The 17,039-nt window shown below is 52.5% G+C and overlaps 6 protein-coding genes across 6 annotated transcripts; 2 read left to right on the top strand and 4 right to left on the bottom strand.

Annotated features, from left to right (window-relative positions):
* Positions 1–521: 521 nt before the first annotated feature.
* N7458_001794 (putative anucleate primary sterigmata (ApsB)) lies at positions 522–5,335 on the top strand (the record flags this gene model as incomplete). Its single annotated transcript, XM_056905177.1, has 3 exons — positions 522–604; positions 818–2,564; positions 2,633–5,335. The coding sequence occupies 3 exons, from the start codon at positions 522–524 to the stop codon at positions 5,333–5,335; spliced, it is 4,533 nt and encodes a 1,510-aa protein (XP_056769284.1).
* A 341-nt stretch (positions 5,336–5,676) lies between these two features.
* On the bottom strand, positions 5,677–6,773 carry N7458_001793 (nicotinate-nucleotide diphosphorylase (carboxylating); the record flags this gene model as incomplete). Its single annotated transcript, XM_056905176.1, has 3 exons — positions 5,677–6,403; positions 6,476–6,531; positions 6,618–6,773. The coding sequence occupies 3 exons, from the start codon at positions 6,771–6,773 to the stop codon at positions 5,677–5,679; spliced, it is 939 nt and encodes a 312-aa protein (XP_056769283.1).
* A 550-nt stretch (positions 6,774–7,323) lies between these two features.
* N7458_001792 (Pectinesterase) lies at positions 7,324–8,527 on the bottom strand (the record flags this gene model as incomplete). Its single annotated transcript, XM_056905175.1, has 5 exons — positions 7,324–7,835; positions 7,886–8,029; positions 8,091–8,170; positions 8,228–8,364; positions 8,417–8,527. The coding sequence occupies 5 exons, from the start codon at positions 8,525–8,527 to the stop codon at positions 7,324–7,326; spliced, it is 984 nt and encodes a 327-aa protein (XP_056769282.1).
* A 1,240-nt stretch (positions 8,528–9,767) lies between these two features.
* N7458_001791 (zinc-binding alcohol dehydrogenase family protein) lies at positions 9,768–10,969 on the bottom strand (the record flags this gene model as incomplete). Its single annotated transcript, XM_056905174.1, has 3 exons — positions 9,768–10,566; positions 10,635–10,759; positions 10,826–10,969. The coding sequence occupies 3 exons, from the start codon at positions 10,967–10,969 to the stop codon at positions 9,768–9,770; spliced, it is 1,068 nt and encodes a 355-aa protein (XP_056769281.1).
* Positions 10,970–11,659: 690 nt separating this feature from the next.
* On the top strand, positions 11,660–12,811 carry N7458_001790 (uncharacterized protein; the record flags this gene model as incomplete). Its single annotated transcript, XM_056905173.1, has 1 exon — positions 11,660–12,811. The coding sequence occupies one exon, from the start codon at positions 11,660–11,662 to the stop codon at positions 12,809–12,811; it is 1,152 nt and encodes a 383-aa protein (XP_056769280.1).
* Positions 12,812–13,500: 689 nt separating this feature from the next.
* Positions 13,501–16,431, bottom strand: lreA (uncharacterized protein; the record flags this gene model as incomplete). The annotated part of the gene is made up of 4 exons (XM_056905172.1): positions 13,501–14,975; positions 15,031–15,469; positions 15,532–15,683; positions 15,708–16,431. The coding sequence occupies 4 exons, from the start codon at positions 16,429–16,431 to the stop codon at positions 13,501–13,503; spliced, it is 2,790 nt and encodes a 929-aa protein (XP_056769279.1).
* Between the last annotated feature and the right edge of the window lie 608 nt (positions 16,432–17,039).

Here is a 17,039-nt window from a genome sequence, read left to right as displayed (position 1 = left end):
AAGGTACTATATAATTATGCTACTAATTCTGCCGCTGATTTTGCTGCAGATTGTGCTACTAGCGACGAATTCTCCTGCGACTATATAATAATTTTAACTACAGTAGGTTTGGAAATGGGGGGTGTCGTTATAGCAATTCTTCGTAGCAAGTATACACGATAGAAAGTAGTCGATGTTGGTTATTCTGCCTAATGTGAGTGGCATTTGGTTTTTCCAGCTGCAGAGTGAGTGGCAATGTCACTTTCAACCCCGTGCCTGGCCGTGTCGATATTCCCGCCAGTTCAACCCTGGTTGGTACACACGCTCCTTGGTTGGTTCTCCCCAAGTCCCGTGGTTCCTGCCCATGACCCCAAATACCTCCTCGATACATCAATTCTAATTCTCACCGTCTATTGAATCTCCTGCAACTCCAATGAGAGCTGTCAAGGACATCTGCACCAGGCGAGCGCTAATTTGCCAATTGCGGTGGGTAAAACGCACCGCAAGTGGATACCCAAAACACGCCTAGACACACCGTCACCATGTCGACCAGGGCCCCAGCTACAACACCTCCGATCGTCAGCCCAGGCCCGCCCTCGGTGCGCATCCCCTCCTCCTCCCATGAGTCTGGACCATACCACATGCGAGATCAACTTTCGCCCCTGGATGCCGATTTTAGCGCTTCAGATTACTTCATGGCCGAGGACGCGCGGGGGCGCTGACCCCCGAGTACGAGCATCGACGGCGCAGTAACACAAGAGAACCCGACCGGCGCGCAAGATTCTACCGCAACGTCCACCACAACACCGGCCGCACTAACGACAGACGCGAACGACAGCACCACCGCGCAAGTACAGAATGAGAAGACGAACGAGCACGATGCACCGACCGCCGCCGCAGCCCAATCGCAGCCCGAGGAGGACATTAGTCTTCTGCCTCCCTTGACCGATCGCGGTGACAGCAGTTTGTTCTTGTCGAGCGAAATTGGCGAGCGCGAGCGCGTGAATAACCAGACTTTGATTGAGGAGCATGAGATGCGCCGCAAGCTGATGGATATGGAGTCGAGCTTTTTGCCAGAACCCTCGACCATCGACGTCGCCGCGCGTGGCCCAACTCCCGGCGCAGACGATACCTACCTGGTCGGTGTTGGAAGCTACGATCCCGACATGACCCAGTCGTCTACCTTTTCCTTTATTCCGCCCTCCGAGAGCTACCAGGAAACCGAGCAAGACCATGATGGCGCTGGTGAGGAGACGGAGAATGTGACCGGCACGAGGTACACACAGGGCACCGCGAACGACTCTATGCTTGACTCACTCACTTCATCACCTTCAGCTGCGGCTATGCTCCGGAGTCTGCAGCGTGATCAGCAATCCGAAAACCCTGCTGAGAATAGCATGCTGTCCCAAGATGAACGACCCTTCAGATCCCAGCTCTCTATCGCAGAAAGCGAGTCGCAACTCACTCCCTCCAAGCTTCGACATTCATCTCGCAGTCTCTCCCCAGGTCCGTCCAGGATATTCAGCGATCAGAGCGGTAGCATTGCTGGAAGCCGGAGAAGTGGTAGCCGTCCCAAATATTTGACCAGTCGTCAATCGGCCCAGCGGCTCTCACATTCCTCTATTGCTAGCAACACCACTGAGACAACCCACAGCGACGCAACATTGGGCGCTGACTTTGCCCTTCAATCGGGAGGCGCGGCCTCTGAACAATGGGGCGGTCTCAATGCCGGTCAGCGCGCCCATATGACCCGGACTACCAGCCTTGGTAGCATGGCGTCTGGAGTCTCTGGCTATAGCGAGGAGAACTTACTAGACAGACGCAATGTCGGCGCTCCGATCGATGGGGGCCTTCATACCCTGGAAGAAGAAAGCTCACCACAGTCATCACGACAGGCAACGGGTTTTGATGACCCCTCGGCGCCATTGACACCAAAAGCCAAGCCCCGAGAGAATATTCCCACTGATACAGCCATCACAGAGCGAGTCAAGGGAATCCAAGTTCCCACAGCTTTTGTTCAAAAATTCCGGGACGACTTTGGTCACACTGGACCATCCCCTGAGAAACGCCCTGGAGCTTCGACGCCTGCATTTGGACGAAGTGGTCGCACGATGACTCTCAAGGAGCAGAGCAGCACAATTGACCGACTGTCCAAGGAGAACTTTGACCTGAAAATGCGCATTCATTTCCTCAACGAGGCTTTGAACAAGCGTTCTGAGGAGGGCATCAAGGAGATGATCTCGGAGAATGTAGAGCTCAAATCAGATAAGCTGAAACTGCAGAAAGACAACCAGGGTCTGAAGCGCAAGATTCGGGACTTGGAAAAGCAGCTGAAGGATCAGCAATCTGACAAGGATTCCATGGTTAACCACGATCCTGAAGCATCCGAAGATGATCGCGAGTCGGCTCAGGATGAGGAGCTTGTTTATTTGCGTGAGCGAGTTGAGACTTATGAGCTTGAGATTGAGCGCATGCGGTCTGAGAATATTGCTCGCGAGAGCGAGAAGCGCCGCTTGGCTGAGATGGTCAAGTCTCTGAGTGAGAACCGAACTGGAGGGTCAGAGGCGGGGGCTCGAGAAGAGAGGGTAGGTTTTCCCAGCTTTTTTTTAATGCCATCTTTGGCTTCAGGAAGGGCTAACTTGTTGTCTATTAGGATATGTGGAAAGACATGCTGGAGGCAGAGACTGCTGCTCGGGAGCAAGCCGAGGAGGAGAACCGCAGGCTACGGGATGAGTCGATTCGCCTTAAGAGTGAACTTTACTCAACTACGAGCTCCTTGAAGCCGGGGCAGCGCGAGCGCGGCGGTTCTACTGTCTCATATGCATCCGCATCCGATAGAGATGGCCACCGTGGTGCTCTGATGAGCACTTCCAGCAGCACGCTTGTGGTCGAGCTCGAGCTCTTGAAGCAGGAGAATGCTGAGCTGAGGAAGGAAGTCAGTGCGCAAACCTCAATGCTTACCTCTCGCAACCGCGAGAAAGAGCGTCTTTACCAGGAGATTGAGGAGCTCAAGCTCGGCCAACGACGTGATGGTAGTCGATCCGTCGCCGGAGATAGCATTTTCGACCGCTCGGCGTCTCGTGCTCAGATGCGCACCGGGTCAGAGATCAGTGACGGAACTGGATCCCGGGATAATATGGATCGCGAGGAGCTCGAGGCTCGAAACGGCCAGCTGCGTGACCAGGTGTCGACGCTCAAGCTGGAGAACCAAGCAATGCGTGACCAATTGGATGGCTATATTCGAGAACTAGAGGCGCTTGATAAAGCGTATCAGGCTGACGTTGACCAAGCGGAGGAAGAAATAGGCAACCTGCAGAACGAGCGAGATCAGGCTATTGAGATGGCGAATGAGCGTGATGCTGCCTTCCAAGATCTGCGTGCCGAAGCACAAGAGGAGCTTGACACCCTTGCCGAGGAGCTTGATCAGAAGATCGTCGAGTGTCAGCGCATGGGCGAAGACCTACGAAATCAGGATGAGAGTCTGAGAGTATTACAGGCTGAGATGCGCTCCGCCAGTGAGGGAATCATTCGACTTGAGGAAGACGCTCAGAACAACTTGGAGCGGTACAAGGCTGTGCAGCAGGAGTTGGAAGAAACCAACCGTGAAATGGAGTCTCTGGAGAAGAGCCTCTTCGAAGCCAACACGAAGGTGCAGCGGCTGACGGTGCAGATCGAGTCAAGCCAGAACGAGATTGCCTTCCTTCGGGAGGAGCAAGATGGCGATAAAATCCGCATTGGTGATCTGGAGTCTGAGCTCAAGATGTACCACATGAGCCTGCATAGTGAGAAAGAGAAGACTCGGGAGTTGGAGCAGCGGTTGGCGGATGAGCGGCACCAGCGTGAGGTAGTCGGAAGCAAGGAGAAACAAGAGGTACAGCGAATCATGAATGAACTGAACCGAGAAGCGTCGGCTGCTAAAGAAGAGGTTCGACGACTGAAGAAGAGCCTTTCTACTCAAGAGATTGAGACTACCACCTGGCGCGAGCGTCTCATGGACCTTGAGAACAATCTCCGGGAGACCCTGGGGGATCTGAGTGGCAGCCGGTCTAGCCTGATTACGAACATCATGAAGTTGCAAAAAGAACTCGAGTCGACTGCGCTGGAGCTGGAGAGTGTTCGTCAGCAGCTGGACGAGAAGGAGTCAATACTTCGCAATCGCGATGCCCTTCTGGAGAGTCATGGATTGGAGTCTCGCAAACTCTCCGAACTCCTTGAGCGAGAGCGACAGGCTCGTCGGGCTGATAAGCAGTCCTTTGAGCAAGCTCTCAAGAACCACCAGCAGGCATCGCGAACGATCACTCAGAGCAACTCGCGGATTACGGATCTGGAGAATGCTCGCAACTCAGACCGGAAGCGATTCACCTCGCTTGAGCAGCAGTTCCGAGACCAGCTCAGCGAGCGCAATGCGTTGTTCCTCACTATCTGGAAGAGACTTTCGTCGATTTGTGGACCCGACTGGGCGCATTCGAACAGTCTTATCAATGGCAATCTGCCTAGCCAGGAAGTCATTGGCAATATCCTGTTCTGGCCTGGCTTTAGCAGAAATCTGCTACTTGCCATCAAGACTGTTGAAAGTGTGATTTCAGGCTTCAAGACTCGCATCAGGAGCATTGAGCATGATTTCACCAAACAGTACCAGAATCTGGAGAGCTCCTTTGCTCAAAGAGTCCGTCGACTTGAGCGTGTTGAGGAGGCAGTGAAGAACCTGCGGAATGGACGTGGATATTCCAGCTCAACGTCCGAAGTCGCCAAACTCCGTGGTGAGAACCGACTCTTAAAGGCCGAGATCAATCTACTCCAGTCTAATAGCCGCACGCATGGATCGGCTTCTACAGCCGCTGCAGCGGTGATGGCTTCTGGTCCGCGATCGCCTTCGCTTGCGTCTACAGCAGATCCCGAGCGCTCCTTGACTCGCCAAAACTCTACGCCCGGGACCAGCGAGAAGCCGCGCTCTGAGCGAGGTCTCACGCGCAGCTCTACTGGACTTCCACAGCCGTCCCACACCTCATCGAGTAGCACGGTAACCAACAATGCGGGTGCTATGATGCCTCGCTCACGCAGTGGAGCCGGCGCCTGGGAAGGCAGCGATGAGAAATGGATTCACCGACTGCACGAGCTGGAGAAACGGCTCAAAGCTGAGCGAGAAGGTCGACTTCTCGACCGCAGCGGTGCCCGCAAGCGTCTTGAAGAGCGCGATGCGGAGAACCAGCGGCTGCGGGATCAACTTCAGCGAGAGCGTGTACGACGAGGTCCATCGGGGACTATCATGAATAGTAGCCGGAGTCAAGTGCCGACTTCGGATGAAGGGCCCAGTTCGAGTGAAGGGGAAGGCATCACGGTGGATATCGAGGTGTGATGCGATGCTGTACTGAGTCTGGTGGTGGTTCTTGCTTTCTTGTACTGTGTACTATATACCCCCTTCACTTCACCTTTTACGAGCGTGTTGACTACGTCCACTGTACGAGATGATCCAAGTCACGATGGTCATGATGGCGTTTAGCGGTTTACTTTGATACATTTTCTATCTTTTCCCTTTCGATTCTGCTGTATCTTATTCAAATACACTTTTATTTGACTTTATGACATTGAGAGCTATGCCGGTGTATAAAAGTAATGTCGTCCAAAGTATGATATGATACATCCGTTTCAACCACCTATCTGATCCCCCCCCCCCCCCCCCCCCCCCTTCTCTATTACCTACCTCAGGGAAACCTTCAGAGAAAAGTCCACAATGCCGGTTCCCTGATGAATCGAGCTGGTCGATATAATATCCACATCCGGGCAAGCATACGCCGGAGCATTCTCCTCAGTCAACCCACCACTAACCTCAACCAAGAACGACCTCCCCTTCCCAGCCCAACTCTCCTTCAAGGTCTTCGCCGCCTCTCTAACCCCTTCCGGCGTAAAATTATCCAACATAACCACATCCGCCCCAGCCCCAATAGCCGCATCCGCCTCCTCCAAACTCCGAACTTCAACCTCCACCTTCGTCGCAAACCCGCCTGCCGCCTTAGCAGCAGCCACAGCCTTCGGAATCGCCGCCGCAATACTCTCGGGATTCGTCTTCCCCCCGGCAGCAGCCCCATTATTCGCACACGCCCAGACATGATTATCCTTCAGCATGGTCATATGACTCAAATCATGGCGGTGGGGGTCCGCCCCGCCCACCAGGATGCCGTATTTCTCGACGACGCGGAAGCCAGGTGTGGTCTTGCGGGTTCCGGCGAGAATTCCGGTGTAACCTGCGGCGCGGAGGGCGGAGAGCATGGAAGCTGCTTTGGAGGCGATGCCGGAGCAGCGGGCGAGGATGTTTAGGGCTACTCGTTCGCCGAGGAGGATTTTGCGGACGGGGCCGCGGACGGTGGCGCAGTGGGTTATTGTATTTGCGGGAAGGTGGGTGCCTTCTTTGATGTGCCATTCGATGCTGTAGGGGGCTTGTTAGTTGTGGTTCTTGGTTGAAGAGAGAGAGGTGGGTGGTCCGGAGAGGTAAACGTACGAGCAGCCGAGCTGGGAGAAGACCTCGTCGAAGAAGGGAACACCAGCGATGATACCCTGTGTATTATGTTAGCATATATCACATTATGAATATGGAAATCTGCCTGTGTTGCGACAAGGCGTTCGCAGAGAATCTGACTCACCTGGCTCTTACCCAGCAATCGGGCTTCGCCCTCCGACTCGCCGACGACGAAGCCGCCATAGTCTAGGCTGGGGCAGTCCTCTTCGAGCCAGTCGGTGATCTGGCGCTTGTAATTGACTGGTAGCAGGTGGCGCAAGTCTCCGTGAGAAGCAGCCATTGTGAGTGTGTGGAGGAGAATAGTACAGAGGAAGATGGGAGGAATGTAGTAATCGGAGGTGGGGGAGATCTGCGGGATGCTGAAGACGCGGTAGATGGTTCTTTCTCCCCGCGCGGGGGGAATCGGGTAGACTCGGGATAGTCACGTGGATCGAACTATAGAACTATAGAAGTACACCATTAAGTGAGTCTTGATTGTATGATAGGATTGCTTTCTTCAATGATACTACTCACAGTAATAATGGATCGGTGCCCTGGTGTACCTGGCGAAATGGCAGAATTTATGATATATGTCCAAAGTCCAACTTGAGACAGTCTCATGGGAACAGAATGGTGACCTTTCAGATGAGATTATAAAGTCCAGCACGCTTACCAACATTTCTTACTTCTAATGCATTCCTCCAGGAGAGAGGTCAATCTTACGAAACTCCTCCAATGAATTGATGCGGTCAAAACAAATAACAATGCTATTTTCAATCTGCATTCTCAAACGTGCCATCACAATCAAACGATCGGACGCTCAACGTAATAGTCAGTCACTTTGACCCAGCTTACGCGAGGTAGCTAGTGTCAACCCAATCAGTGTAGCTGCTACCAAGGATACTAGAAATAGAGACCGCAGAAGAGAGTTTCTCCGCAAAGCTAGCCCGAGTACCCGAAGCACCATCGCCCGAGTTATCATACTCACCAAGGAGAACATCTTCAGTGTTAGGCTCGCTGCTCGACCACTCAATCCAACCAGCAGAGTTGATGACATCGCTGAGAGTGGTCTTTTGGAACACCACGCGCGCATACTCGGTCCAGGGCCGGCCGAGATAGTAGGTCCCCTCGGTAACGTCCTCGCCAGAGGCGGCGCTGACAGTGCTCTCGTTGATGACGAAGTATCCAGAGTCGGAACTTGCGGGGCGACCCTGAGCGGTGATGGTGCCTTCGGAGTAGGTCAGGACGCCGATGTCACAGCTGTCAAACCAAGCGTTGCCGGTCTGGCCGAAGATAAAGTCAATGGCGCCTTCGATGTAGCACTTTCCGTAGACTTGGTAGCCGGTCTCGGCGAGGACAGTGTCTGTATGACTAGTCAGGAACTACCCATGGATGGGAGTGGAGGTGACATACCCTGGAAACCGGTGAATTGGCAGCCGTAGTAGCCCTGCTCGGTGTTGTAGGCACTGAGAGCGAGAGCCTGGTGGCCTTCGCCATAGGTGTTCTTCACGTTGATGTTGTAGACACGGGAGTTGGCGGCGTAGTTTCTCAGCGTCGCTGTGTGATTCATTAGTGACTGTATCCTATAGAGCTGACCGACCATCGAGGTGGTGCTTACCGGTCTCATCATCATCACTAACGGATGCCAAGCTAAGGTTGTAGGTGATGGTGACAGTGTTGGAGGAATAGGAGGTGTCACTAATCATAGAATGTCAGACTATATAATCGTGGGTTTGGAGAAATTGGAAGACGTACTCCTCGGTCTGTCCGTAGATGATCAGCTCGCCCGCGAGCTTGGGAATATACACCTGTTCCTCGTAGGTGCCCTCCTCAATGAAGATAGTCTGAGTGGAGGTAGTGGTAGTACTCAAGGCTGCAATGGCCTCGCTGATCTGTTGACTGATTAGCATGCGTCTTTACCTATTGTTTCATATAGTAGCATACAGTGGAGTAATCACCGCCCGACTTGGCCACGACAATGGATCCAGAGGGAGCAGTGGTACGACTAGCTGCAAGCACTGAGGCTGCAAACGACACCAAAGCGATGAACCTCATAATGAAATATGGTCGAGGAATATAGTAGCAAAAGGCAGAGAAGAAATCTGTGCAGATTTAAGTCGACTTTGAGCCTGCAGAATCTCCTTCATATATGCTCGCAATCATCCCCTTCCATACCCACCAATGGCCCCCTCTTCATATCCTCTTTCCAAGAGAATGGAAGTCGTCCGAACAGACTGTCTCAACAAGCCTTGCCCAGCCCCGATCCGGGCCATACCTCCGATGGATTATATTATTCCCCCCACTCCGAAAGCTCCTGAATCCACCTATAGCGCGAACGACGACGGAGCCACCTTGGAGTTAAACACGGCAGCAGCCCCTGGCTAATTAATAACTCCGTGACTCCGTCAGAGGGCAGAATTTCCGCCAGTCGACTGGCAGACTGACGAATGCCGATCACGTCACGTGCTGTTGCCAATACCCAAGCACCACCCCGCAAAAACTGGTCAACCAGCAATAATCAAGGATTTGTGAAGATCTTGTTGAATGAGAGGTTGTTAGAATAGGACGGTTCTCTTTGTGACTGCGTTTGATCCGATTATCAAAGGGATCGGAGCTCTCAACCATCATTCAGGGTAAATTCTGGAACATCGTGTCGACAACCAAATAATGACTTTGTCAATGGTGAATTCCTTTCTTTCTTCACCAATTGCCAAGCGAATTCTGCACTCGACAAGTGATGTCCGGGTGGAAAATTCCCCGCAGACTGGGGCGTGGCTGGGACGCCATTCACCCTTAAGGCTGACGACCGCGCGAGGCTTATCCCGATTAAGCATAAACCTTACCAACATTGACGAGCAACACCATTGGCACCCTTCACAGGATCGTGGATCAAGTCGTCCCGTTAGTACATTATACTTAATGAGAAGAAGAAATAGAAGATGTAAGTACTTATGGCCCGTATGAAGAAAAGAGAGAGAGAGAAGGAAGGCCTAAATCGGCGTTCAGCACTGGAGCCTGAGGCCACGACATATGGATAGTCTGAATGATAGAAGAAAGAAGTGGTGATTGCGATCAATGTAGCAGGCATGCCATTTAAATTCAACAGCGGTGATAAAAATACAAGATAAACGTGCCTTTGTATCGCCTATGAACCATCAAGATCCTGCGCGATTGCCAGACTACAAAGTGCTATCTCGTAATTCCCAAACTCAAAACTCGACAGCAAATCCCAATGTGAAATAATATAATTCATTAGCAGTGCTAAAAGAGAGTCTCGAATAACCAACACCCAACACTAGGACAGATTCATCACAATCTTCTTAGCCGAAATACCTTTCCGTAGAATGTCAATACCCTCTTGTACTTTCTCAAGTCCACCTTCAATGACAACGGGATCTGGCTTTGCTTGAAATTGCCCGGCAGCCAGTGCCTTGGGAATGTATTCTCGCCAGACTGCGTTCCCCACTTCAAGAGCTGTAAACCCCAGATGAATACAAATGACTGTAGGCTGGTTAGTAGACGCCACTCTAATGATTGTAGAGATCTTACCGAAAACGACATTCACGTTGTCAGGGAATGTGCCTGCTTGGGGTTGCGTCACTGGAAGTGTACCCCCTCCAAGTCTTCCAAGTATCTCTCCACATTTCGTCTGTGTATTTTCAGTACTGATAGCATCCATGACAAGATCACCGGCCTTGAGGACTGCTAGGAGCTTATCAGTGACATCAGAATCGTGATAATTAAATACTTGTGACGCCCCGAGTGATCTCATGAGATCATGATTGGCGGGACTAGCTGTGGTGACAACCTCCAGACCAGCAGCCACTGCAAGTTGGATCATACTGCATCCAACAGATGAGCTTCCTCCCCACACCAGAATTCTCCGACCCAGTTGCTTTGGATTCAGTGATGGAAATGGAAGTTTAAGTTCAACGAATAATGCAGTAGCAGCAGTTGAGATGGACACCGGGAGAACTGCGGCATTTTCCAGCGGCAGGGAGTCAGGAATCGCCGAGACAAAGATCTCCCGGGTGGTTGAGTAGAGTTGAAACCCCATATTGGAGGCCTTGGCAGTAGCGAGGCCATCGCAGTGACTAAGAAATCAGCAAGACCAGTTAGTTACGTATTGCTAGGACATCATCCGGAATACAGATTTACATACCCAATCACTCTTTGTCCCACCTTGAATCGAGTCACATTGGAGCCAAGCTGCACCACTGTTCCGGCAACGTCGAGTCCAAGAATGAATGGGAATTTGATGTGTGGTGGCAGGGCACTATCCTGGCTCTTTAATCAAAAATGTATCAGACTGCCAGTCAGGACTATAGCAACGAGGGATTATCGGCACCATACCATCCAATCGGCCGGATTGACTGCCGCGTATGCAACCTTGATAACTACTTCATCCTCCGACGGATCGGGCGTTGGCGCGGATTCCACTACCAGAGGATTCGCCTTCTCGGCTGGTAGCCAAGCTGCACGGTTGGTAAAAGTCATATTGAAGATCTAAAAGGAAGCTGAACTGGTGGGATACACGATAATTAAGAAAAAAAAGAGATGTCTACATGACAGAGCCAGCTTTAAATAGTCTGAAGGGTGGTTGCAATTTCAGGGCGTACATCTGAAATAAAATGCCGCGTTTATGCCGTTTTAGGGAATCTTCTGCGAGATGGCTGGACTTCTCTATACAATTAGGCCTGCCATTCGCTGATTCGCTTGACCAGCAAATGATCTCCGCTTTGCGCCCTGCACCCGAAGGATCATAGAATGGGAATTCAAAGAAACAATCAGATGTTCCATATGATACTCTAACTATCAGCATGCTATATCTAATATTTCTGCCTAATTATCACACACCCAACACGTGTTAGGCATTCGAAGTTCCTCAGCTTATTCTCACGTAAGATATCGTCCAAAAAGGGCACAGTCATTGAATGTCGAGCTTCGAACTGCTCATGAGATACAAGTCTAGTAGTCAGAATAATATGACTGGCAACATTTGAGGGTCCACAAATAAACACTGTAACTAGTTAGTTACAGAATGGCGATTGGAATTGTCATCGTTGCAGCCATGTCCCTGGCTGCCTGAGAAATAAGGTGTTCAGGACTCGCTCGCCTCCGACGCCGAGACACCGAACAACTCGACCTTCTTCCACATCAATCCACCTCACCACCTCGCTTCGGACCATGGCACCCCTAGCTCGGGGCCAAATCCCCCTTTGGATCCCTCTCAGGCCATCCCATCATGCATACATGCCATTGCGCCCCGTCGCATTAGCATGCCACCACGCCTCTCCATTCTCAACTTCCGCGGCCTCACATGCCGCTAAACAACGGCCCCGAGCCCGAGTCCAACCTACCAAATCAATCACACCAGCCTCACAAACCCCAACACTAGACGACCTCTCCCAAGCCCACATCAATGCCCCTATCAGTACCTTCCCCGCAATCCTCGACATCCCGGACACGCTCCCTACCTCCGCGCCAACCGCCGAAAAGTTAAAGCGCCTTGTCGCCGTTGGCCGCGCCTACTTGACCTTCTACAAAACCGGCCTCAAAAACGTCTACCACAATTACCGCGCATCTCTCCCACTGCGCCGCGAGCTCGGTCTACCCGCATACCTCCCCGTCTCGCCGCCACGCAGCACCAAATTCAATGAAGCCCTGCGCACCGCGTCCTCCCTCTCCACACCAGAGCTCAAGCTGGGCCGCGGGCGGTTCCAGCTCATCCGGAGATCGGCCCGTGATGTACAGCGGATGATTCCATTTACGCTGATCCTGATCATCTGCGGCGAGTTTACGCCGCTGATTGTGCCTATTTTTGGTAATGCGATTACCCCGGCTACATGTCGTGTACCGGGGCAGGTGGCTAAGGAGCGTGAAGCGGGATCGAAGCGAAAGGTTCTTGCGCAGCAGGCGTTGGCGGCGTCGAGTGGAAAATCGGCACCGATGACTGGCAGTGATGCAGAGCGGGCTCAGCTGGTGGAGTTATCGACGATATCTTCCGCTCAGCAGGCGAGTGCGCCACAGGTGTTGCAGGCATGCGCGATCTTCGGGCTTGTGAAAAAGCATGATCGGTTCTTGGGAACTGTGCTTGCTGGACCGGTGTATCGGCCTCGGCTGCTGAGGCACTTGCATTACCTCAATATCGATGATCGGATGATTCTTGATGCCGGGGTAGATGCGCTGAGCGCGGGGGAGGTTCGGATTGCGGTTGAAGAGCGCGGCGGGGGTGATGTTGCGGCGATGCTGAAGGGTGACAAGGCCGAGGCTGTGGAGCGCGAGTGGCTGAAGAAGTGGTTGAAGGAGAGAAAGGGTTTGAAGGAGGTGAAGGAGTAGGGAGTTTTGGGATTCAGTGATGGATCACAGATATACTTTCGGATATATCAGCGGAGGAAAGCCAAGGGCAGCCAAAGATGTTGCGCCTTGGTTTGTACAATACCGCATAGAATTGAACACCCGCGAGAGAAGAGGGGTGTTTTTGTACTATACATAGAATAGAATACCGATCAATGCTTCTACTTCTCCTTGAACTTGATTCATCACCTGCTCACAAAAAGGATGTCCATAAAGATTCATTATAATACGCATTCTGGTTAAAAGTATTTGCAACAGAAAAGAAAACCGCATTACCAGAGCCGATTTCGAGCACAAATCCAAGCTCAGATCAGCCCTCAAATCAGAGAAGATAATGAGAAAGAGAGAACAGGGAAAAGAATAAGAAAAAGAAGATAAAAAAGGGAGAAATATTGTGAACAAACTCAAACATCCTCGATTTTCCGGCTTCAAAGAACTGCCTTCATCACCAACAACGACAAGACAGAGGGTATAATCAAAACCAGCAGACCCGCTCGCTCAAACACATGTTGCAACAGAAATTCAAGCAAATCAATCAACCTGGGCCATATCAAGGATCAGGCCAGAAATATATGCACCTGGGTAACTGGTAACACGGGCTAGTCAATATAAAGCCCAACAGGCAACGCCACCTCCCATTTTCAAGGCCGAAACTTGCACCATCAGTAAGTTCACCCCTGTGTCGTAGCAGTAGTACCCGCACTAGCAGAACCAGTAGTTGGGACAATTCCACTCCCGGACGCCGCAGCTTGAGCCTTATTCCGGACCTGCTTCGCCCAGCGGAGACCGCAACTATTACACAAATCGCGATTTCCACTAGGGCCGCGACGCCACTCGGGGGTATTCTTCGTGCTACACATAGCACAAGCCTTCTCGACCGAGATAGCGGTCTGCTTGCGCTTGCGCTTCTTACGGCGCGCCAAGAGGCGCTGCAATTCGTCCGCCAGCCCGCGGTTTTGCTTCTCCAGCTCGCGCAGCTCAATCTGCCAGTTCGAACCGCGGGTGGGGTTGAGCTCGGTGAAGAAGGTAGCCGGAGCGTCCGAGGGGGCGATGCTGCGGTTGCCGGAGGGTAGACCGTTGAGGCCAATGAGATTGGGGAGGAATGGCATGCGCTGGCCGAGAGCACCGTATTGACTGGGTGGATCAGGGTTTGCGGTGACGAGGGTTGTTGTATTGGCTGAGCCTGGAATGTTTGCAAGTTCTTCGTCTTCTGCAGCGGAGGCGGCGACTGACGAAGGGGGGAAGGCCCTGGCGAAGCGGATTTGAGCGACGAGGAACGAAGGGCGGGCGTTATGGGTGTCGCCGCAGTAGAGAGTTGTGTGGGCTGAGAGGGAGTGACCCTTTTTATGGCGCATCTGGTGGGGGAAAGAAGGTGGTTCTCCGGGTGTGTTAATGCCATCGTCGTGGCCTTGACCGTTGGCCGCTGCGTCAAGGGCATCAGTGATAGCGTTTGGGTCGTTGTCAGGCTCCATGAGCTCATGCAAGCTCTTCCCAATCAGATCGTCTACGGAGCGGCCCAGGACAGGCTTCACTTTAGACGTGACGAACAAAATCACACCAGACAGGGAAACCTTGGCCCAGATATCGTTCTCAGCCAGGGCGGCCTTGGACCCGAGCTGGACGACTTGGTCCAATGAATACACGGGCCGAGGGCGACCAGTCATAACCATATACTTCCGTCCCTGAGTCGGGTCAATGTGCCAGGCACCGTGGCTCTCGAACCATATGTAACCCTTGTATTTCTGTCGAATACGGTACACGACGCTGACGGTGGCTGGCGTTGTGCTGGCTCGCAGATCACGAATCACCGGTCCGATGTCGCTGGGGTGGCAGATGGTCGATAACGTCTTGCCCACCAGCTCGACCGGGTCGTACTCTAGGATCCGCTTGCAAGAGGGTGATACATAGAGGAATTCACAATTAAATGAGAGCACATGGATCACATCGTCGGTGTTCTCAACCAAAATACGATCCAAATAGTGCCGTGATACGCCCGACCCTGGAACACCCGCAGCATTTAAGATAGCCGTGACCTCGTCGTGACCAAAATGTGTAGCAAGGTCTGGTTGCAACCTGTACACATCAGCGGGCGGGACCACGTATTGTGGTAATTGGTCGCGCTGATAATTGATGCTGTATGTACCATCTAGGGGTATGGTCAGAAAAGGAGACATAAGAACGGATAAAACGAAGCGACATACCAGGATTCCTTGATTTGACAGCATCGGGCTTCTCAACCAGATCGACCTGGAAGCCAACATAAAATCGATAATCTTCTGAATTCCACTGAATGGGAATCATTGTGATGAGGTTCATGAACGGTTGGCCACCCTTACGGTAGTTGATAATACTAGCCTGGATCTCGCTACGATCATGGATCGTTGATCGCAGACGATGCACAGTCTGTCCGTCGACGAAAGCTCTCTTCGCACCGGGAGCAATTTTACCATCAGGACCCTGTAGGAATCGGCAATTACGGCCGACAATCTCATTTTTAGTATAGCCAGTTAACCGTTCGAATGCTTCAGAAACGTAAACGATTGGATGGTCATCTCGCGTGATATCACACAGCACAAAAGCACAAGACAAATCGACTGCGCCGATATTAATCTTAGGGTTTGGCCTCATCGCCACTCGGCTCTAGAGGACCGTTAGACTTGGAATGCAAGCAATTGTAGGACGAACAAAGGCATATCACTCACGAGAACACCTAGAATATCAAATCCACTACTCGAGTAGATGCCCGTATGCTCCGTACTAGCCGCATCGGGCGTCGACAGGCCCGGTGAAAGGTCATCTGAGGCGTCGAGCAGCGTCAGCTCTTGTTCTATCGGCACACATGCCGTACAGACGGCTACACTACAAAATGGTAACTCACCTTTGACTGCGGCAATGGGCTTCTTTGGCTGGATTGCTACCGGCTGTGACGAGCGGTATGGAGCTGGGGCGGCCTGCTGCGCCTGTCCGTACGAGGGGATCCGCTGGGACTCTTGAACCGGCCGCTGCAAACTCAACTGCTGCGAGCGATCACTCGCCCGTGAAAAGTCCGAATCCTCAAATGTCTCGGTAGAATTCGAGGTTGTGTAAGTGGCACGGCTGTTATACGGGTCGCTTTGTGTTGAAGGTTGGAGCGTGGGAGCTTGTTGCTGCTGTGACAAGTATTGGCCTCCCTGGGATATGGACTGATGAAACGAGTAGGCTGATTGAAGCTGCGAGTCATCCATTGATGGGACGAGGCTCATCGTGGTGGCGGGGTAGGTCGTCGGGATGTCGTAGGCGTAGGCGCCGCCGCCAGAGTCAAGGCCCATGGCCATGGACACGCCCGTGGTGGGCGCGTCGTACGTCAGCATCACAGTGGAGAGGCGGCCCTCCAGGTCTCCCTGGGCTCCTGGGGTCTGATCGAAGGACTGAAGCGTCTGGTCAAAGTCTCGTGGTAACATACCGGCGAACGGGTAGCTGGCGACATGGCTGTTCGGGTAGCCCATCAGGGAGGGGTCGTGTGTGGAGAGGGACGATTGCAAGTGCGCATCCCGTGCGTCCTGGAAGTCATCATCGCGAGTAGCTGTCGAATATTCGAGGTCGAAGTTATTAGGGTTGGCCATGACACGACGAAGACAACAAAACAGGCCTCGGCCTGCGTGGGGGGCCCAGAATGCAAAGCCCAGGTAAGTTCCAGAGCCCCGGGAAAGAGGGACCAGCGGGTTGGAATCCAGTAATCACAGGCGACGGGGACTCCACTATCAAGGTTTGGCACAGAGGAAAGTTCTCAACGGGGTCCAAGTCGAAGTATGGAGATGAGAAGCGATGTGAGGTCGAATTTGCTCAAGTCTCTTCTTTTCTCTGCTGCTTGGGGAGTGTTGAGAAGGAAGAAAATGGGTCTCAGGCTCACCCCGTTTTCTGTCTCCTCTTGCTCAAAAGTACAGAGACCCGATGTCATTGTGGACCCGCGGCTGCGGATCTCAGAGCCAATCAACTTTGACAACCCGAGGGCCTGGGGAGTCGATTTCCTGGGGGAATTCCTCAAGGGGATGGGCAATGAGGTCAGGCCGTACCTCCACTCGCTCGATTAGCTTTTTGATATCGTCTCGAGTCTTGGTAGCATCTCCATGTTCCTCCATTTCTTGTTTTGCTCCCCACCATCAAACAAGGAGATTGTGTGTTTGGGAGGGAAGAGGAGGAAGCTGCGGGATGGCCCAGTCGCGCGGGCAGG

This window comes from Penicillium daleae, assembly GCF_028827525.1.
Source record: "Penicillium daleae strain IBT 16125 chromosome Unknown utg000002l_segment0_segment0, whole genome shotgun sequence".
NCBI classification, from domain to species: Eukaryota; Fungi; Ascomycota; class Eurotiomycetes; order Eurotiales; family Aspergillaceae; genus Penicillium; species Penicillium daleae.
Note: the sequence above shows the minus strand (reverse complement) of the source record. Positions and strands in the feature narration are given on the sequence as shown.